This window comes from Larimichthys crocea, chromosome XVI (assembly GCF_000972845.2).
Source record: "Larimichthys crocea isolate SSNF chromosome XVI, L_crocea_2.0, whole genome shotgun sequence".
NCBI lineage: Eukaryota > Metazoa > Chordata > Actinopteri > Sciaenidae > Larimichthys > Larimichthys crocea.
This window is the reverse complement of record NC_040026.1, coordinates 474,740-496,676: the sequence shown is the minus strand read 5'-3', so window position 1 is coordinate 496,676 and position 21,937 is coordinate 474,740. Positions and strand designations below refer to the sequence as shown.

The following is a 21,937-nucleotide window of genomic DNA, read 5'->3' as shown; positions in this document are numbered from 1 at the left end:
GGTCCATTTCATGTGTTTCAAAATGAACTAATGTGCAAATAGGTGTTTAAAGATTGGCTCCAACAAAGGACAATATAAAAGTTTTATTAAACCCATAAAACTGTGTGAATGTGACGGCTTCTAATCCAAACTGACAGCTGTGCCATTCAATTTCAACAGCTACCATTGTAACGCATACATACAGTATCTACATCCAAATGAAGTCAATGTGCATACACTGTTATCTAGCTATACCCAGCATAGCTGAGGTGCAGTTATTCCTTTCTTTATGCAGGATAGAAATATAGTCCATAAATGTGACCTTATCCATAAAGGCAACTGTACTTCAACAACTATGCTGCCAAAATGCTGATGCGTAGGTTTTCCACGCTACATTTTATTACATGCTATAATAAAGAAGTAATAACCTAGTCAAGAATATCTTGATAATAAAATATTTTAAAGCACCTCCTTGTAGAAATAGACCATTACTTTCAGAAAATGCATTTTGCTGACAGTAAAGACAATACAGAATAATGGTGCTATCATTAAGGTGGTATAATACTTGATGAAAAATAAGATAAGATAATTAAAAATTAAGATAATTCCCTTCTTCACGTCTTACTGTACTGTTTGGATCAACTATTGTGAAGACAAGGTACGAACCAGTGGTGGCTAAGAAGCAGCTCTGAGTAAAAATACCTTGAAGTCTAAATCAAGGCAAATCAAAGCAAACAAAGCACTCACCAAGGGGTTTGATAAATCATTTTAATTTGAATTCACATTCTGATCTTTATTTACATATTATTTATCCTTATTTACAGAGTGATATATTTATTCTTGTGATACATGTGTAATATTCAGTCAGTCATTTAAAGTAAAATGTTCAAATATGTTCAAAGACGATTAGATCCATAACAAAAATCAAGAAGTTGTTTCTCGGCTCATGCCTAATATAGATGCCTAAGATACACTTGCTGCAAACAAACAAATCAAGTCATTACCTCCATTAACATGGTAATAATTAGTCACAGTGACTTTTAATCAAGAAGTGCCTCCATGCTGTAATTTCATATTTGTAAATTAATAGAAGAAACTATCAATCTGTATTCTCAAAAAATGGTTTGCTCCATGTCTGTGTTTTCTTCACTTGCTGCATGTTTCAATTTGCAACTGAGAAAAGAGAGAAAAGACCACAGAGAGGTAGAGTGAGCGAGGTAATGGAATGCAAACTGTGTGGGGTTTGTCTCCACCTTTTGTTAAAATGAAGGGGCAACAATCTGTGAGGAGTAAAATATTGATTTGTACAGTATGTTTTGTTGATTAATTATTCTAAATTCCACATATGTATAAAATCAAACTGACATATAGAATATACACGGTCAAACTGCATGATATGAACGCATAAGGGTGGCTTGTTTGGGAGAGAGCAACAAACAAATGAATCGACAAATGTTCATAATATGATAACAGCATTTTACCTATTTTCTTCTCTGATTTTCGGCCTTTTACACAAGGCATATGAAGTGGTCACGATGAACACTAATACCAGAAACCCAGTCACTGCTGATAATCCGACAACCACTTGCAACCTGGTGCTCATTTCTGGATGTGTAGACAGAGAAGAGAGTTAACCATATGGAAGCAACAGACTAAAACAGAGACACAAACACACAAAACAAACAGAAAACAGAGCAGGTGATGGTCTTATCACAAAGGTTAGCTGAGAAGCAAGGTTTAATACATTGTTTCAGGTTGCAAAAACATATTCTATACTGTACAACATTTTATTTACTGATGATAATTCACATTAAACCTGCATGATAATGTGATCACAGTTTATGGATATCATTATGCAGATTGGGATCTCTTATCTAGGGAACACAGTTTAACTTTCTGTTATCTCATGCTGTACAGTATATAGCCACTCTATCGGCTATCTCAATCTAGCGGTGGTAACGACTTGTTTTCTGTGAGGTCAAGTCAAAAGTCCATCATATATATCCATTATCTGTTCCCTTTCAGTTTATTGAAAGTGTGTTTGGAATTATATCTGATCTTAGCATCTTTAAAATTATGTCACAGCAGAACATTTCTTACTGTTGTTGTTTCCTTCTGCCTTTTTCTTGGGGACCAGCATGTGTTTGGTATTGTCTATGTGTCCATCGTTGATCTCTGGGTTTATTCCTAGTAGATGGCACATCAGTGGATACACATTGACTGTCTCAAAGGGCCCAACCACTTGGTTTTTCTGGAAATCAGGCCCCACTGCCCGGAAGAAAGGCTTCATGTCTGTCACTTGATTGTCAAAGCCGTGCTCTCCCTTATGGAACTGTACAGGCAAGAACTACGTATGGAGAGAAAACAAGCAAATTCAGTGTAGGGGAAATCTTAGACAGGGTTACTATCAGTGGCAGTATCTAAATAAATTTGCTCAAGTGAAAATTTTTGGTACTTGTCTTTTCTTTTCATGCCATTTTCTAAATCTATTCTACTAAACTTCATGTACTTTTAACTCCACAACACTTATGTGGTAGCTTTAGATACTAGTTCCGTCCAGAGCCATTCCACCCCTTCTGGGTACTGCTATTTCAGTAGTAGTAGATGTTAAATGTTCTGATTCTGGTGCTGTAATATTTGCACGCAGCCCAACTTCTTCAAAAACATTCTCTGATTGTATTCACTGTGCAACTGTTCCACAGGGCTCAAACATTAGTGTTCAGGTTTAAATACTTCTTGAACCTCTCACATCAAATCAAATCAAATCCGATTTTGTTTGTATAGTCACAAAATACATTTTCCTCTGAGGGCTTTACAATCTGTACAGGGAGTGACACCCTCTGTCCTTAGACCCTCGGTTCGAGTGAGGAAAAACTTGCCCACAAAAAACCTTTAACAGGGAAAAAATGTGGAAGAAACCTCAGGAAGAGCCACAGAGAAAGGGATCCCTCTCCCAGGACGGACAGACACATCAACACAAACATATTGTACAATTACAATGAATGATAAAATGATTACAGTAGCAGTGGAACCTGTGATAGAGATAGAGAGACACAGATGCACAGCAGCAGCAAATCATAAACTAACTATAAACAGTAATAGAGATATGGTAGCAATAATGACAGTAATAATATATGTAGCGGACGTCATGCAGGATCACAGCAGCAGCCACGATCCATGAGAACCTGCTGGACGACAGAGCACAGAAACTCCGGGGAAGAAGTTTAGTTAGTAACATGCATTAATGAGAGATGTATGTTTACTGATGGTGTGAGAGGGAGAGAGAGAGAGAGGGGCGAGAGAGTTTTCAGTAAAGGGAGATGTGACTGCATCTTCAACCAATACCGTGCCTGACTAGGCATAACCCTGAAAGAGACAGACAGAGACAGACAGGCAGAGAGAGAGAGAGACAGAGAGACAGAGAGAGAGAGAGAGGGGAGGGGAGGGAGGGGTCCCCTGGCAGTCTAATCCTATGGCACCATAACTAAGGGATGACCTGAGCCAGCCCTAACTACTGTATAAGCTCTATCAAAAAAGAAAGTCTTAAGTCTACTCTTAAAAGTGATGATCATGTCTGCCTCCCCATGCCCATACACTCGCCACACACTCCTTGCCGTGTCTGCACAGTATGCTGAAATGAACTTGCTGTGGAGCTGGACCAGGACTTTGCCTATCCTGTAGCTGCCGTCATCTGAGATGACCGTGTCTTGTGCACACTGAAGTTTTGAAGATTTGCTTGCCAGACCCTCCAGGAATTCACGATGTTGCGATTTGCAACTTCAACGCAACTTCAGTGAATCCCCATGAATTCAGGGTGGTGTTGCAATTTTAACCAATCACCGTGATTTTTCCGCAACTTCCGCACAGTCTGCCCGGGGGATTGAATTCGGCGGGTCAGGGACGGCCGCATGGTGCGGGAGGATCCCCTCGTGGGACCTCTCCCCGGCGCTGGCCGGCCGCATTTCCTCCACGGCGGTGACCGGCTCTGGGTCGGCTTGAAAAGGCTCGGGGGCGAAGGTGAAGCCGCGAGCTTTACAGCGCCCGCCCGCTCGGACCTTGCCGCTTCCTGGGGCCGTGGCCTTAGTGCTTGCTGCACCCTCTCAGGGGCGCGCCATTGCGACTGTCGAATCGCAACTTATCGCAACTTTCACTTCCTTCCGCAACAAAATCGCAACAAAAATGTAAAAAGCAACTTTCACCGCAATTTTTTTGAAAACCTCATGCAACATCAGGCATTTTAGGCTGCAACTATCTTAAAAAAGGCCCGCGAAATCCTGGTGGGACTGGCTTGCTGTACTGGACCCATGTCCACATAGAATCCAGTCTATGGCTTTCTGCCACCTTTTGTGCCCCCTTGCTGTGGATAAATATGTCATCCATGTAAAATTCTTGTAAAGTAATGTAAAGATCTCAGATGCATTGACAATCCCAAAAAGAACATGTTTAAAACAATACCTAAATGGTGAGATGAAGGTATTTTAGTGGTAATTGTCAGAACCCTGAGGCCATAAAAGATTGTTCTGTCCTGATAAGACTATGGAACCACTCAAAACAACACCCTTCTAGGAATTTTTGTTACAGGCACCATTAGGGCACAACACTCTGCTGGTTTAGTCACAGTCTCACCAATGTTTTTGGCTTTCATATGGTCCCCGTCCTCTCCCACTGCACTCAAGTGTGTACTGCATATAGTTTGGCAGATTCTGGTAGCACAATTTTCATACATTAATTTGTGATGCATATTAATGCAGCAGTACCCATACCCAATGACCTGAATGCTTCTTCTACCACTGACTACTGATACACCTGAAATAAGCCACAAGTTTGTGAAGAATTTGTAGTATAAGAGTGGACACCATGATGGTTATATATAATTAAATGATTGATGTGTGCATTCTCTTACCCCATTGATTACATATCCAGGATCAGCAAAGAGGATGATGGGCAGGAGTCGAGGATGGTTACTGTAGTGCAGTCTAGCTGGCATCTCCTCCTTTTTATACACATGAAGGTGAGGGTGGCCTCCTTTCAGAGCCTGGTAGACCTTCTCCAGCATCCCCTCCTTAGGAAGCAGCATCCCAGCGGGACCATAATCCACCAGATGAAACTTAATGTCCTTGAAGCTGAAGCCAGGGATCTTAGAGAGCATGATCTCCTTAACTAGTCCACCCCGTAGAACTGTAGTCATCCCATGATCAGCAGTGATGATAATGTTGAGCTGGTCAGTAAGGCCATGGTCTTGGATCGTGTCTCGAATGTAGCCGACAGTACGGTCCACTTGCTGTACCATTTTCCGGCGTTCTGGGGAATCTGGTCCATATTTGTGACCTGCTGAATCTGGTTCTCCAAAGTACAGAGAGACAAAGTCCAGGTCCTGTTGGTGGAACCACTCTCCAATCACCTTGTTAATATTTAGCCTCCAATCTGTCTCATTAGAGTGATCATAGAAACGAGGTTCCACTTTCCTAACCCTCACAGTCTCCCCTTTGTACGTGGCTGCTGTGCCAGGAAAATGCAGAGAGCCTGCCTTTAGACCCTGAAGAATATAAAGCACAAAGACAAGAGTTTCTTAAACACTATTGCAGCTAAGGCCAATTTATGAGTATTTTATAGATACATACAGTAGACACATTAACCAGAAAGACTTTGAGATACATCGACAAATAGAAAACAGATTTTAAAAAAGAATGGCTGAATCTGAAGAACCTGTCTCTGTGCTGTTATCCAGATTGGTAAGCTGCCATTGTCCCAGTAGGAATCAACAAACTGAGTCATGTAGTACTGCTTCTTTTCCTGAGTGGTAGTGTTGAACCACATGTTGTGGATTACTCCATGATTCTCAATATAACGACCTAATGAAAAAAGGAAATATAGATGAAAAATGCAAAAAAAGATCCTTCAGTCTTTTAGTAGAGAACAGATTGCACATTGGGGGACAACCAAAGGTTCTCCTTCAAAGTAATTCAATATTATACAGAGTAATAAATATAAATGAATGACTCTCAAAATACATTTACATGTATACATTTAGACCGGCACATGTTCAGAGATGCTACCACCCAGGAGAACATCAGTCTTGAGGAAAATACATTACAATCAGCAATCGTGTTGATGATATAAAGATATAAACATAAACATAAAAAACATTCCCCAACTAGAAAGCCTGCCTGGAGAGCTGAGGGCCAAAAAAGTTGTCAGTTGATAAGAAAGTCTGCAACAAATACTGAATACTGTTAACTGGATTAATAGTTGGAGATTTTTTTAGATTACCTGTGAGCAGGGTAAAGTGTGCGGGGCTAGTGATGGTGAGGAACGGTGGAGTAACATAGATTGCCTTCACCCCATCCTGGGCCATCTTATCCAAGTTAGGTGTGTCAACATCTCGGTCATAGTCCCAGCGGAAACCATCGAATGAGATGAGCAGCAGCTTGTTCCTAGCGGACCTAGATCCTGTACTGTACCACGATGGGGCACTAGCACAGGGAGAACTGCTGATGAGGTAGAAGACAGCAAGGCAGAGCAGCAACATTACAGAGGATTTCCACCTAGACTGTGCACTAAACTTCTGTATGTGTAGGTAAGACTCCAAATGTCTAAACCGTCATCCACAGTCTGCTTACTTCACCTTTTCTCCTATGATCTGTTTACTTTCAGTAAAGAATCAGTGTTTATGTAGTTCTATTACATACACCTCACCTGATCTCAAGAGAATCTGACTAAGGCAGATAATCGCAGACTTTATCTGTACTCACACCCAAAGAAGATGCCCCATCTTATCTTATCAGCTCATAAAGAAATTAAATCTTAGATAAGGCCCCTCTCTTTGGTTGAGGGTTTATTACTCTAGTATATTGCTGAGGTTCAATACAAAAGATCAAGTACACAAAACTGCCAATGTCTTGCCTGATTGCTGGAAGCCTGATTTTAGGACATGTTCACACACGGTGCTTTAGGGGTCCTTGGGGATCTGACACTATGGGACCGTTTTATAGTTAATCTACTTAAGAAGATGTTCCAGTGAAGCAGCTTATGTTTTGCCCATACTTTTAGTATCTAGTATATGGATCAGACTCAAAAAAACATTGAATACACTTCCCATGATGCAAATCAATAGTCTTCCCTTTGTTAGACCTTGATAGACCTTGTCAGTCTATGTTCCAGCCCTTACCTAGCTTAGACCACCAGAATGAAGCTTAGAGTACAGCCACTGCTGTGCTCTAAGCCCTGCTACTACTCCCTCCTTTGAAAGTTTTTTCCAGGCATCAAACTGGGAGTTGAACCCAAAGGACACCATGCCTTGGGATGCCCCCGGGAGAGGGATGTCTCCAATTCACCACTTAGGCAGTGGAAAACAATGGATGGATATTTTTGAAAAAATAAAATGTGTATGTTACTTGTAGTACAGATAATCTTCTAGTCAAAATTGTAAATAATGGACAATAAAAAAAAATTTTTTTCATGTAAATGAAAATTTACATGGGATGTGCATAGAGTTACCCATCCCATGTAAATTTTCCTCAACAATATAGATTGACTTTAAGTCAGGCCTTAGACATCCTTGATGAAGATGAGTGCTAAGAGGCTACTTGCCACATTGCAGTCTACCAGGCTTACAAAATTGCTATTCTATATTCTCTAAGTGACAATGGCATGTCATATCTTGGGAGGGAGGGAGGAAGTAACCATTTAACACAAAACCTCTTCATTTCCCCAATGAAGTTCTGGCCTTGATGGACCATAAAATGTTCTGATGAATAACAACTGTAGTTTGTTAAACAATGAGAACCTCACTTTGCCTGTTACCACACCGTGTAGGACTACAGAGTAAATTCATCTGGACTACAAAATCCCATGATGAGCCTAACCTCTCACCAGGACTTGGAAAAAACAATTCCAACCCAAGAATCTGTTTATCCACCAGGACAACAAATGAGATAATCAACAGTAACCAGTCTGAACTAACAATATATTCAAAGGACCAGCAGATGGCGACTCCACTCCATGAAACAGTGCTGAGGTTCACACAATTGATATAGTATACTTCTTCAGATTCCCACCACAAAGTCATGTCTGATTCTCTCTATTTACCTTTCCGTCAAGGGTGCACAGTTTACAGTTCACTTTTATGAACTTTTTAGCTTTACAGCTAAAGTAAATAGGGATTAAATCATATTTTCCACAAAATTTACAGGAACTCTCATCATCTATAAATCAGATTAGAGGGATAAATCGTAAGTTACAGTTACAGTGTGCTTTACCTACTTTATTTTAGAGACATTATTTCTAAATCACGAACAAGCCCTGCAGCTAACACTTTGCTCTTACATCACTTCCCAGTCCTCTGTCGCCCTCTGCTGAATAACAACTGCAATCACTCGAACAAGGGAAGAAATTCTGCTGTGATGGCAGCAGGTGCAGTCTATGTGGATGTGTGTATTTGCATGCTCACAAAGTGGGCATTCAGAGTATGTTCCAAATCTCCTGAGATTCTAATTATAAGTTGAGCGAGAGCAGAACCGGAAAGATAACGAAATGACATCCATCTGAGTGCTGGCCATCTGTAACCCCTGCTAGCCTTTAGTGGTGTAATGTCTCTGTGTTTTACTGCTGACACATATGGTACAAGCATTTCTCCTGCTTTGTAAGCCATGAGCAGTTTAATTACCTGCAATTAAGATCCAGCTCATCAAAGGAGGAGGAGGAGGAGGAGAAAAGACTCTCCGGCTGTTGATGGTTCTGCAGTTGTGCCCTTATATCTTAAATATACACGTTTTTAATGTGTATTTAGTTTATAAATCTTTCAGTTACATTGGTGGTTGCTTCGGTATCTCCAGTCCAGTCCAGTCTCCATATTTTACCTTTCTGCACATACATACAGGAGCGTGCTCAGTTTGGCATTGCAAAGCTGTGTTTGCATGTCTGTAAACATGGGATTGAGTTTGTTGAGTGAGGAGAGGGAGAGAGTAGGTATTTGTGTGTACGTGCATGCAATCGCAGCACTGTCGCCCTATTCTGTGCTGTGGTGACAGTGATGTATGGGTAATTTAAAAAGTCATTCTTTTCCACAGAGCGGTCTGCAGTCAGGCCAGCCAACCGCAGCCCATTCCCCTACAGCAATGAGAAAACTCATCTACATCCACTCCAGCACACACACACACACACACGCACGCACACACACACACACACGCACACAAGCACACACATGAGGTAATGTAGCATACCCACTGACATTACAGTGTAAACAAATACAAATTCTCACATTTCTCATACAAACCACATTTGATTAACTTTAATTTGCTGCCAGATTTTTTGTGTTTTTTGATCTCCCTATTAGCACTCAGTTTTTGTAAAATGTGAACTTGCTGTGTTGTCATGTGACCTCTGTGTCTCTAATGTGAAGAGCAAGTGCCAGAGGTCAGCAGTGGTGTCCTGGAAACCACTTTGCTCGTTTGCTCTGCACTTTAGCCTCTGGCACTTCAGCCTATTACTGAGGAAGAGAAGGTGTGTGTACATTTTTGTAAGTGATTCTAAGGGATTGGATTGGCTACAAACTTAGACATAGAGACCCGACTCTCTCTCTCGCTCTCTCTCTCTCTCTCTCTCTCTCTCTCTCTCTCAAACTCACATTTAAACATTTCTCCCAAAACTGATGACAGAGTATTTATTATTGGTAGGTCTGGGCTGCCTTCTGCTGGACACTGAAGCACAATACCTCAAGTAAAATACCTCTTCAATTTATTTAAGACAAAAGACAAAATAATTGTGATGTAACATGTTTTTCTTTTTTATTGTGACATACATGCAACCATGTATTCTAATTTATTTGATTTGTTCCCAGACATTTAAAATCTTTCATGCATATATAAATAAAGCCAGCTCTTTATCCCCAAAGTAAGTGTAGAAATGCTCTTGTGGCTGAATGGTAGCAAAGTCCAGTAGCCAAGTTTCAATATCTGATAGAAAGCCTAAAAACCAGAGTAGACTTTTAAAACAACACATATTATTATGTTCATGGTCTATGATCAAATATGGCTGAAATGTTCAGGCTCTTTGTTCTGTATACTTTTGTATAAGGTCTACCTGACCTTAATGCCTTATACTTATACTACATCTACATTCTAACCCTCACCTATGGTCATGAGTTTTGAGTTTTCATAAACAGTACACTAAAAACACATTAGACTGAGCTAAACATTAAAAGCAATTTTAAAAAGGTGTGTCAAAGTGATTTGAAGGTGGGCAAGTCAGTACAGCCACGGATATGTTTGGGGAAAGAGTTCCAGAGGGAGCATATACAGAGAAGGCTCTGTCTCCCCAGGTTCGGTGCTTGGTCCTGGGTGGTGGAGTCTTCTTGGCCCAACCAACTTTGTGCAAAGCAGACAGGCTAGTGACTTTGTCTTGCCCCATATATGGAGGTTTGACAGGCTGGAGAGCACATCATAGACTGTCTGGACAAGGAATTTGATCCGGCTAGGCTCGGCCTTCCACAGCTCAGTTTAAGTAACTCTCCCATAAAATGTGTGGGGCCGGAAACGATCCCAGTCCAGCTCTCCCTCATGTCACCACTCCCACCAGCCTGTTGTAACAGAGCCATGCCTCTGCCTGCAGAACAGCTTCCTCTGCTCTCTATTGTCTCCCACTTCTCACCTCAATTCCTGCTTTGGCCACCTTTGGGTCTCTTGCTTCACAGTATAGCAATACTTCCCTGGCCCTTGTCACCTTGAATTCCTCTTCCAAGGATCTGATGGGCAGTGGAAGCTTGTTGCTGTGTCCATAGAGTGCAGTGCTGTTGAGTGTCCTTGGTAGCCCCCACCTTCTGAGGTAACTGCTGACCCTCCTCACCAATGTCTGTGCTCTTGATATGGGCACTTCAAAGACCAGAGCAGCCACGAGATTCTGGGTAGTATCCCATGATGGTAGAGACATGCTTTAAATTTCCCTGGTATTCCAGAACAGTCCCTCCTAGTGACTATTCATCTTTGATCCTGGGATATTTATTTAATTTGCCAGTAATATTCAGAGCTGCAGCACCCTCTGAGTTTGTGGCTCAGCAGACAGTTCTATTTGCTGGCCTATAACTACATCAAACTCAGGACCCCAAATTAGAAAGGTTCCTGTGGTCAAATGTTTAGTTTTTGAAGATACAATTTTGAAAACTCTCTTCCTGGTTGTTTCCCGAGCCTCTGTCTTTCTCTCTTTGTGTCCTTGTGTCTCCCTATGAGTAGTCCATCAGACAGCAGGGCTTCCCCCCTGTTGTGTCAGTGATGGATGAGGGCTGTGTGTGATCCCTCCACGATGACACACACCTAATCTTCACCTCTGTTCTACTCTCCCTGACTACTCCACTTTCTCTCCTCTTTCTTTTTTTGGTCTTGCTCCTTCTCCTCTCTATTTTTCCCCAACCCTTTATCCAAGCCTGTTTTCTACTACTACTTTTCATCATCCTCTGTGTTCTCCATCCCTCACCCTACCTTTCCTTCCTCTACTAATTTTTTCTTTTACATTTTGCATCACTCCTCCACCCACTTTTTCCTTGCTCTCCTGTCCAGAGGAGTGATGGGGGTAAGTCTGGGGGTCAGTGATTCTTGCTCTGTGGTATCAGTGTTACTACAGTGATAGATCATGACAATGCTGTTCAGTATGTTTATGCTAATCTTTCCCTGCATCCTAACAACATGTCTGGGAAATAGAGCTGTCACAATGCTGGACAAGACACCCACATACACAGAGATGCACATTAGAATGTTAAACATCCTTTCCTTTGATTGCCCCATGATGTCAGAATGGCAGACAGAGAATCTGTCAGGGCAAATCAGACTGTCCTCAATGAAAACAAACGCAAAGAAAACATCTTTCTTTTTATTATATATATATATTATAATATATATATTATCAAACAGTGAGGAGAACAGGTATTTGATACATGCTAATTCGCAGGTTTTTCCACTTGCAAAGCAGTGTAGAAGTCTGTAATATTTTTATCAAGAGTTCTCTTCGACTGTGATTGACGGAATCTAAAACAAATATCCAGAAAATCCCAGTGTATGATTTTTAAGTAATTAATTTGCATTTTATTGCATGACATAAGTATTTGATCACTTACCAACCAGTAAGAATTCTGGCCCTCACAGACCTGTTAATTCTTTTTTAAGAAGCCCTCCTGTTCTCCACTCATTACCTGTATTAACTGCACCTGTTTGGACTCGTTACCTGTATAAAAGACACCTGTCCAAACAAACTTCAACATTTCACGTCTCTTTCTCAATGGCCAAGACCAGAGAGCTGTGTAAGGACATCAGGGATAAAATTGTAGAACTGCACAAGGCTGGGATGGGCTACAGGACAATAGGCAAGCAGCTTGGTGAGAAGGCAGCAACTGTTGGCGCAATTATTAGAAAATGGAAGAAGTTCAAGATGACGGTCAATCTCCCTCGGTCTGGGGCTCCATGCAAGATCTCACCTTGTGGGGCATCAATGATCATGAGGAAGGTGAGGGATCAGCCCAGAACTACACGGCAGGACCTGGTCAATGACCTGAAGAGAGCTGGAACCACAGTCTCAAAAAAAAAAAACATTAGTAACACCCTACACCGTCATGGATTAAAATCCTGCAGCGCACTCAAGGTCCCCCTACTCAAGCCAGTGCACGTCAAGGTCCATCTGAAGTTTGCCAATGACCGTCTGGACGTCTGACCCAGAGGAGAAATGGGAGAAGGTCATGTGGTCTGATGAGACAGAAATAGAGCTTTTTGGTCTAAACTCCACTCGCTGTGTTTGGAGGAAGAAAAAGGATGAGTACAACCCCAAGAACACCATCCCAACCATGAAGCATGGAGGTGGAAACATCATGCTTTGGGGATGCTTTTCTGCAAAGGGGACAGGACGACTGTATCGTATTGAGGGGAGGATGGATGGGGCCATGTATCGCGAGATCTTGGCCAACAACCTCCTTCCCTCAGTAAGACCATTGAAAGTGGGTCGTGGCTGAGTCTTCAGACCCAAAACACACAGCCAGGGCAACTAAGGAGTGGCTCCGTAAGAAGCATCTCAAGGTCCTGGAGTGGCCTAGCCAGTCTCCAGACCTGAACCCAATAGAAAATCTCTGGAGGGAGCTGAAAGTCCATGTCGCCTAGCGACAGCCACAAAACCTGAAAGATCTGGAGAAGATCTGTATGGAGGAGTGGGCCAAAATCCCTGCTGCAGTGTGTGCAAACCTGGTCAAGAACTACAGGAAACATCTGACCTCTGTAATTGCAAACTAAGGTTTCTGTACCAAGGATTAAGTTATGTTTTTCTGATGTATCAAATACTTATGTCATGCAATAAAATGCAAATTAATTACTTAAAAATCATACACTGGGATTTTCTGGATATTTGTTTTAGATTCCGTCAATCACAGTCGAAGAGTACCTATGATAGAAATTACAGACTTCTACATGCTTTGCAAGTGGGAAAACCTGCGAAATCAGCAGTGTATCAAATACTTGTTCTCCTCACTATATATATATATATATATTAGGGGTGTAACGGTATTTGTATTCGTCCCAAACTGCTAATATAATGGTGACGGCACGCGAGTGGTGGACCGGACAAAGACTTTCTGCCAGCGATGGAGATGCGGTATGTTGCTGGCAACACCTCAAACATGCTAACCCACATAGGACGGCATCACCCCGACATATCTGTCACTGGTGCAAGGAAAAAAACGTCTTAGGTGCAACAACTTATCCCCGCTGCTTTTAAGCCACCTCTTGACATTAAAACTGACAGGGCCGAAAACATCACAGAAGCAATTGGCGTATACATATCATAATCTATGCGCCCATATGCCGTAGTAGAGGAGCCCGGCTTCGAGTATTTATTAAAGGTGCTTGAGCCACGCTACAGTGTCCTATCCGGCGAACCTCCGCCAGTCGTGTGTCCCTGCCATTTACAAACTGCACGAGCAGTGGTGAAGCATGAGCTGTCTACAAAAAATGAAGAATAACACATAAAAAAAATTATTCCATTTGTTTTTGTTTTATTATTATTTTTTTTACTTTTATAACAGGAGATGGGTTTTGATTTTGCAGTCAATTGGTGTCTGTTCCAAAAAAAATGTTCCTGTTCCCATACCGAACAGTGACACCCCTAATCTCTATATATATAGGACAAAAACAATATTAATGATATTTAAATGAATCCCTCCCCACCGCCAACTCATCATACTCCATTGGGTTGTAATTAGCTTTTAAAATAAACTGACTACATACTATTCTGTTGAGTGTCAGTGTATCGGTCCCCAGATTTCCAAGAAAGCATTTAAATTATTATTTATCTTATAAATAAGACGTTTGTGAGATGATGTTTCTACTAGTGTTAAAACATTCTTGGTAACTTGACGGCTCGTGTTCCTTTCACTGTCTTTATATAACTCTCTTTGCAGTGGTAAGGCAACTTTAATCCATAAACAATTGATAACTATTGATTATCAAACTCTCCACATTGTTACTAATCCTCTCCATAACCTTTTGCCAAAAAGCTGTCAGTGAGGGGTAACTAAATAACATATTCACTATGTCCCCTAAACTGGAGTTACATCTTCAGCATGCACTAGATGGTATCCATGCCATCGTATGTAGCCATGCTAGAGTAAAATAAATCCTATTGAAGATTTTATATTGTGTCTCTCATAGGGAGGAGCATTTGATCTACCAGTCTTGTCCAATCGTTATTGTCAAAGGTAACACCTAAGTCCCTTTCCCACATTCTTTTCAATTTGCTCTATGCGCCAAGTCACAAAGTTGGTTTATTTCGTTGTCTATATCTGACTGTCATGGAGGTTTTGATCCAAATGTATTATTCTTGGATAGACAATCTCTGATTTGGAGATATCTCCAGAAATATTTTTTCTTCACATTAAATTGACCCATTACAGTCTCCAAAGATTGGAAAATATTCTCTTGGTAGAGATTTCCAATGCTTTTTTCTTTTCCCTTACTGTACCAGTCCCTCCAGTAAAATGGTTTCCCTCCTGTCCTCTATAAAGAGTTGTTCCAGAGAGATGTGGTACAAGTTAAGAAAGGGAAAAGATTTTCTCTTGTATGTATCTTGTGCCATATTGTTTTGATGTGTAACATGATTGGGTTGTGAAGCTGGAAGCTTCAGATGATCAGCCGCATGGGCGGACTGGGACAAAAATTTGGCCCTGGCATTTTGGACCAGAGCAGCCCACAACTTTTTTCTCGTGCGCCATAGATGCGCCATGCGCCCGAGCATAGCAGCCCACAAAAACTATCCAAGACCCAGGTGGAAGATGTACTCATGGTCCCAATGAGGACAACCCCAATTTCTTTAAAAATATCTTCCTCGACCCTAAATGGATTTTTTGTTTTAGGAGGGAACTTGTGTTTTAAAATAAATACATCGTTCCACTGGCCGTGACACAGGTAAAACACAAACTAGAGAAACTATTATTGAAACAGTTTATATAGAAGAATTATTACTCCTGTTATACTATTAAGTACACATAGATCACATTTCCTATATACTGTAGATTATTTCATTTTATCCAAGAAGCTCTTACCCAAGGTCAGCAGATGTTAGTATGATGGTATTGTGATAAGTGACCATGCTGCTGTATCACTCAAATTCCAAATTGACAAAATTGTCCACAGCCCACCTAATTGGAAATTCCAGGCGAGATGGCTGCAAGACCAAGCTTTTGTTGACACTACTGACTCTAAAATTGGCAGCTTCTTTGCATTAAATACTGATGAAACTAGTGCTTGTATTAGATGGTAAGCATTTAAAGCATTCATCGGGGGAGAGATTATTAGTTATACCAGCTATAAAACAAAATACTGCAAAATAGAAATGGAAAGTTTTAGTAATTATCTGATGACAAAAAATTATTTGGATAGGAATATGCAGACACTCAAAGGGGACATCTTCAGTCAGAAGATGGTTGGCTGAGACCAACATGGTTTGGGAACCATAAAAAACACGAAACAAACAAAAACACACCAGAATCAGCAGGCTGTAATGCCTCCTTATGTACACCACCTGATGCAATCTAGATGTAACCAAGTGCCTCACCAATCAGCCAGGCTCCTGGTTGTATCCAAACAAACACACAAATAGACAAAAAGGTTGCTGAAGTGCTAAAAACTGTTCCTCGAGCGGTGTATTATAATATCCAACTTTACAGCAGATATAAACAGCCTGGTTTGGGCAACCGTTTTGGTCACTATAGCTAATTTCCCCATCCATGACAATGGAGGAGGGGTGAATTTTTTTTTTCACTCACCTGTTCAGACTATATTAAGGCTCGAAGTTGCGTATAATTAACAGTGCGACCGCTTGATTGACAGGTACATACCTACATGTTTGATATTGAGTAAAACGCAGAAGAAAAAGTACAACGTGACTTGTGTGCAATTTTCCCAATAACACAGTGATGTCCAGACATGATGACACCAGTTTCACCAGTTTCACCTTCACAGGAGTGGGACTTATTCCACAACTCATTTCAGGTCCAGAGAATGTAACTACTGGTGTGGTCTGAGGGGTTGGAGCCTGTGGCCAGAGAGAGAGATTTCTGCTTCCACAGGGGAGGGTCCTCAATGAGTTTTAATAACAAAACAGTGAGGGTACCCAAGTCCAAGTACAATGTTATATATTAATCATTTTTCTTAAAGTTTTTTTTTCTTTCTGTGGAAGAAATGAGGAAGTTTGCTTTTCGTTTAGATTCTTTTGGGGTATATTGGCACCTGAGCAGGTCCTGAATTTGCACTAATTTTAAAGATACATTTTTTTCATTACACAAATAGTAGTTCATATTCCATTTAAAACTACATTATCCACCAAAGACTTTTAATCTGCAGCATGACCTGGACCAGGACATGTTATCAGTGGATAGGTCCGCAACCTGTGTCTGGTTCAGTCTGCCATGGCCACATTGTTGTTCAAGTGAACAAGAAAACGTCCAGCCTGCTTGCATAACTAGCCCAGTGGCACTCACCTCTGTAGCGGTAAGTCCTTTGAGGGGCTGATTATTTGAGGATTATATCTACTCCTCACTACCCAGCATACTGGATCCACTGCAGTTTCCTTCTGTCACAAACAATCAACAGAAGATCATATGGCACATATCCTCCACACACATATGCCTTATCTCACCTGGACAAGAAAGGGAGCTATGTGAGATTGCTGTACACTTCACCTCAATAATGCAAAAAACTTGAACTAAAAGAGTCAGGTCTTGATTTCACTGGGCACGGCTCTATGACATTGTGGCTGTTCTGTTCTCCCTGCTGTTCCAGCATTCTTAAGCAGAGTTTCAGCCAAAGGGCACTTCTGAAAAGCGCTGCGGTGAAATCACAACTGTTGCCTAAAGCGGTTGCCTATGGTCACATTTCAGCCAGAATGCGTCACAGTTGCCCGGTGGAATTAAGCAGTGCTCCATCACTTGGTGTGAAAATATCCTACTCTTTTCACTTTGCCATCTGCACACTCACACTGAGTCAATAGATAATGAGTGAAAAAAGCACAATTACCTGTAACAGCGCATTTGTAAGAAGTGTGAGGGAAACGGTGCAGATCATCATTATAATTTCCCCATGCGTTATGTGTTACCTGCTACTGCTCATTAGCAGGGAATGGAAATTATGTATTTATTGGTTGATTTATAGAAACAGTTAACACAGAAGATCAAAGGTAAATATAAACAGCTAGAACTGAAGAATGCCAGAACCAATGACCATTAGTGAAGTTTCCTTGGAATGCAAATCTAACCAATAACTTCTAATTATATCTGCTCCCAGTATGCAGAAATAATTATTAATTGGTATATAAAAAGCCGGGCAGGAGCTGCATGTATCTAGCAGCTTCCCATACACAGAGAGCTGTGTGGTAAAATGGAAGGCAGCTATTCATATGAGCTACATGATGTGTGTGAAAGGGGGATTTGGGTGTGTGAGATTGATAGTCCTCAGTCATAGAGTGTGGCAGCTGTGGAGGGCCTGTAAAGGTGTCTGTCCATGAATCAGGGGGGAGCAGCCAGGCCAGCCCAGCTAGATTGATGAGGGGCCAATGCATGGTTAAGTCTCATTTCATTTACAAGCAGCAGCTAAACTACACACTGCAGTGTAAGGGGGTTGACAACTCTCTCTCTCTGTGTATGCTTGTGTGCGTGTGCGTGTGTGTGTGTGTGTGTGTGTGTGTGTGTGTGTGTGTGTCAGAGAGCGAGCGAGGCTCAGAGAGGGTCAAATACCCCCTAACCAGTCTGCTGGTTTAATAGAAAAGTAAAATCCCCTCGGCCATAGATTCTTTAATGAATAATAGGTTGGTTGACATGGATGGATCGCTGTCCATTGGCAAACTTGATCAGCAGACCTTAACCCTCTGGGGACGGATTGTGTAAAATTGTAAAATTGTAAAATTGTAAAAGTGTAAAATTTTACATATCTATGAATATCTCCGAAACGGTTTATAATAGAGAAACAGAGTTTTCCTGAGATGGCGCTGAAGATGGAAATATGTGGTTTGTGTCTATCCGAAACTTCCTTGTTGTTCTATTTCACCGCGTAAAAGACCAATTGAAAAATAGACTCCAAGCGCAGTTGTAGCAGTATAGAGGTGCTAGGTTATTGGGTGACCCTGCTTGTACCTAACACCAGGTGGCTGTTATGAGATGGGCCAGTATAAAAGTGTCACTCCTCCACCTTTGTCCTCCTTGCTGCCCACTGCTTCAGCACATTGGTCGCTTAAACTTTTCTGCGTGCTCATTGTATTTGTGTAATTGGAGGGCGACTATATGCGTGCTGCCTCGTGCTCCCTCATGTACAGTGGTGTGTTTATTTGGTAAGTGTCCCTCTCTAACTTGCCACTGTTGATACTGTCTGAAGGCTAACACTAGTGTGGTCACAGGTAAATGCCAGCGACAGCCGGTGTCCTCTCTCTCCCTCCCTGCTCCTGTGCGAGCATGTGTCCTAATACAGGTATGTGTGTTTTTAGTATACAGGAACAACCCCAGTATTTTAAAGTTACATTAACAGCATTTTTCCTGTAATTAGGAGTTGCTGAGATCAGCTGTTTGGGGGACGCTGCTGTCTTGTTTTTTGGTAAAGTTTTGTCTCCACACTGTTTGTCTCCGCTGAAGCTCCACCTCTGGTGAAGTCCCCTTTTTTTGTCAAAGAGGGCATGCTGGAATGTCGACCAAACCCCAGCAGTGCAAGTTGGAAGGGCTGGGAAGTACATCGTAGACGGCCTGGATCTCTCCTCCTCGACCACTGCTCTCACATCATTCTGTTGACTAGTTGCCTCCGCTCCTTTCCCCGAGCCTTGTCAAAACGGGGGGATGCTATGGTTCCTAGACCCGTCCTTCCCCTGGCCACTGTTCCCACCAGGACTCTGTGCTGTAGCCGGGACTGTGCCTGCTCCACTGCAGCCTCTGCTCTCCATTTCCTGCCAGTCCTGACTGCTACTCCTGCTCCAGATACTTTTGGATCCGCTAACTCGCGGAATTGCAGCACCTCCCTTGCACGCAAGACCTTGAACCTCCTCAATAGATTTCAAGGGGAGTTTCGGTTTGCAGGTGTTTCCATAGAGGGCGATGTTGCTTAAGCTCCTCGGCAGTCCTAACCATCTCCTCAAGTAGCGACTGACTCTTCTTTCCAGATTTGAGATGGTAGTGATCGGACACTCGTAAAGGAGCAATGGCTACAGTATCATTGGCAGAATCCCGTGTTGGTAAATCTACACTTTGAATTTTCCTGGGAGGCCTGTCTTGTCCACATCCTTCAGCCAGGGCCGGTCTTAGCTATGGGCAATGTGGGCGGGAGCGGGGTGTTGACAAGGCAGAGGGGGGCGGCGGACCGACTGATGGGGGCGCACGGCGCAGCACGGCGCAGCCAGGGGCGCACGGGCGGCCGTGAGGGTGTTCTTAATGGAGGCTGCATCCCTGAGGCTGCTGTCGAAGAACTTTCCCAAGCTCTTTATCGGCTTCTCAGAGATGGTGGGGATTGGTGTTCCTGAGATAGAGAAGTGGAACTTGTCTGCTACTCTGCCCTTTTTCGTTGGCTTGAATTACATTCTGGCCCATCCCATTAGCCTCTACAGTCCCGTAAAGATCCATCTGCCTCCAGGCACTGACTCGGTGGTCACTGTCAGGTCATCCATGAAAGCACGGATAGGCGGTTCGCGGATCCCAGATTTGGACTTGGGACCTCTGCACTGAATACTCTGGTTCTCCTGATTTCACCAACATGTTAATCGCTAGAGCGAACAGGACCACTGAGCCTATGATGATTCCCACCTCCAATCTGTGCCACTTTGATGTTGTTGATCCTGCTGAGACCCTCAGGCTGAAATCACTGTAGTAATCCAGGATAAGCTCTCTTACTGCAGCTGGAACATGGTGCCTCTCCAGTGTTTCGAGAACTAACTTGTGGGGCATTGAGCCGTAGGCATTGGCCAGATCTAACCACAGCACCACCAGATCGCCCTTGTTCTCCCTTGCCTCTCTGAGGAGCTGAGTGACCATGCCAGTGTGCTCTAAGCATCCTGGTACGCCAGGGATGCCACCCTTCTGCACGGAGATGTCGATGTATCCATTCTTGAGGAAGAAATCAGTCAGTCGCTTAGCTACAATGCTAAAGAAAATCTTCCCTTTTACACTGAGCAGCGAGATTATTCTGAACTGGCTGATCGTCTTGGAGTCCTCTTTAGGAATCCACACTCCCTCTGCAAACTGCCACTGCTGTGCTGTTTTCCTTCTTCCCCAGATGAGCCTCAAGATCTTCCAAAGCTGGTGCAGCAACTTGGGACAGTGCTTTTAGACCTTGTAGGACGTTCCGCTTGGTCCTTGTGCTGACCTGGACCTTGCCTCCTGAGCTTCTTTCAGTAGTGGCTCCCTTAGATCGAAGGCCTCAGCAGGCTCTGGCGGCCTTATTACAGCCTTGCACTGTCCTAGCTCTTGCTCTCAGGTGGGGTTGCTGAAGGTGTCGTGGAGGTGTCAGTCGACTTCCTCCTTCGAACAGGCCAGGCGTCCATTTCGTTTCTGTCCAAGGAGCTCCTTCATGAAGCCGAAAGGGTTGTTGATTAAGGCAGCCCGCTTCCTAGCCCTCTCCCTCCACCGTCTCCTTTGTTATTCTGCTCTGCGCAGGATTAGGAGCCTCTTCCTGAGCATGAGATGGAGCTCTACCAGAGGTGCACGCTCCTCTTCATGTGCTGCCTTGTGCTGTTTCTTCAAGGCTTTCATTTCTGTCCTGATGTTATGGATTTTAACTACCCTCTGGTTCTTGAAGTAAGGCTGCTTGGCCGCCCTTTCCTCCTCAACACCAAACCTCTCAGTGGCCATACTCACTATGATGGTCGTCATAGTCTGAAGCCTCCTCTCAACATCTCCTTTGACTGTTGTTTCCAGCACCTTGTCCACATCCTCGTAAAACTTCTGCCACTCTGCTGTTTTAGAGGCTTGGGGCCATCTGATCCTTCTCTTCTCGGACTGCCTGTTCGAAAGGACTGTTTGCACCACTTGGAGGCTCTGGGCTCTGTGGGGTGCTTCCGGGCCCAGCTCCTCCTCTGTCTCACCAGGCTCTAGACCTGTGCATTGTGGTGCTTGCAGTCGCTCTTTACATTTCATTCTAGTTTGATGGATCTTTAGGCCCTTCTCATTCTTGCAGATCTTTCCGCACAAACACTCTTTACTCGTCGATGTTTGTCCATTGCTGTTGTTCTCCCCTCTTGGGTTCCCCTGGGGGTATAATTCCTTTCTTTGTTCCGTAGCTTGTTTGGGTCCTCCTTTACAGGAGGTGTGGATAGGGCTGCTGATCCATGCTGCCCCGGTTGCTGTCTTTGCAGGCTACCATCTGTCTCTCCAGCTGTCTCCAAACTATTCTTGGTTGTCAACCAGACTGTTCCTGGTAGTCACTGGTTTCTCCAGTCTAACAGTAATGAAACATCTACTGATGCTTAG

General features: G+C 42.9%; 1 protein-coding gene and 1 pseudogene across 1 annotated transcript; both read right to left on the bottom strand.

Annotated features, from left to right (window-relative positions):
* Positions 1-780: 780 nt before the first annotated feature.
* Positions 781-6,575, bottom strand: LOC104938066 (ectonucleotide pyrophosphatase/phosphodiesterase family member 7-like). The gene is made up of 6 exons (XM_010754405.3): positions 6,250-6,575; positions 5,686-5,831; positions 4,883-5,515; positions 2,080-2,326; positions 1,461-1,584; positions 781-1,152 (listed from the first exon to the last, which is right to left on the bottom strand). Exons 1-6 carry the CDS (start codon positions 6,506-6,508, stop codon positions 1,092-1,094), a joined length of 1,470 nt encoding a protein of 489 aa, XP_010752707.1. The 5' UTR covers positions 6,509-6,575; the 3' UTR covers positions 781-1,091.
* Positions 6,576-17,039: 10,464 nt separating this feature from the next.
* Positions 17,040-21,604, bottom strand: LOC104938065 (uncharacterized; annotated as a pseudogene).
* Positions 21,605-21,937: the final 333 nt, after the last annotated feature.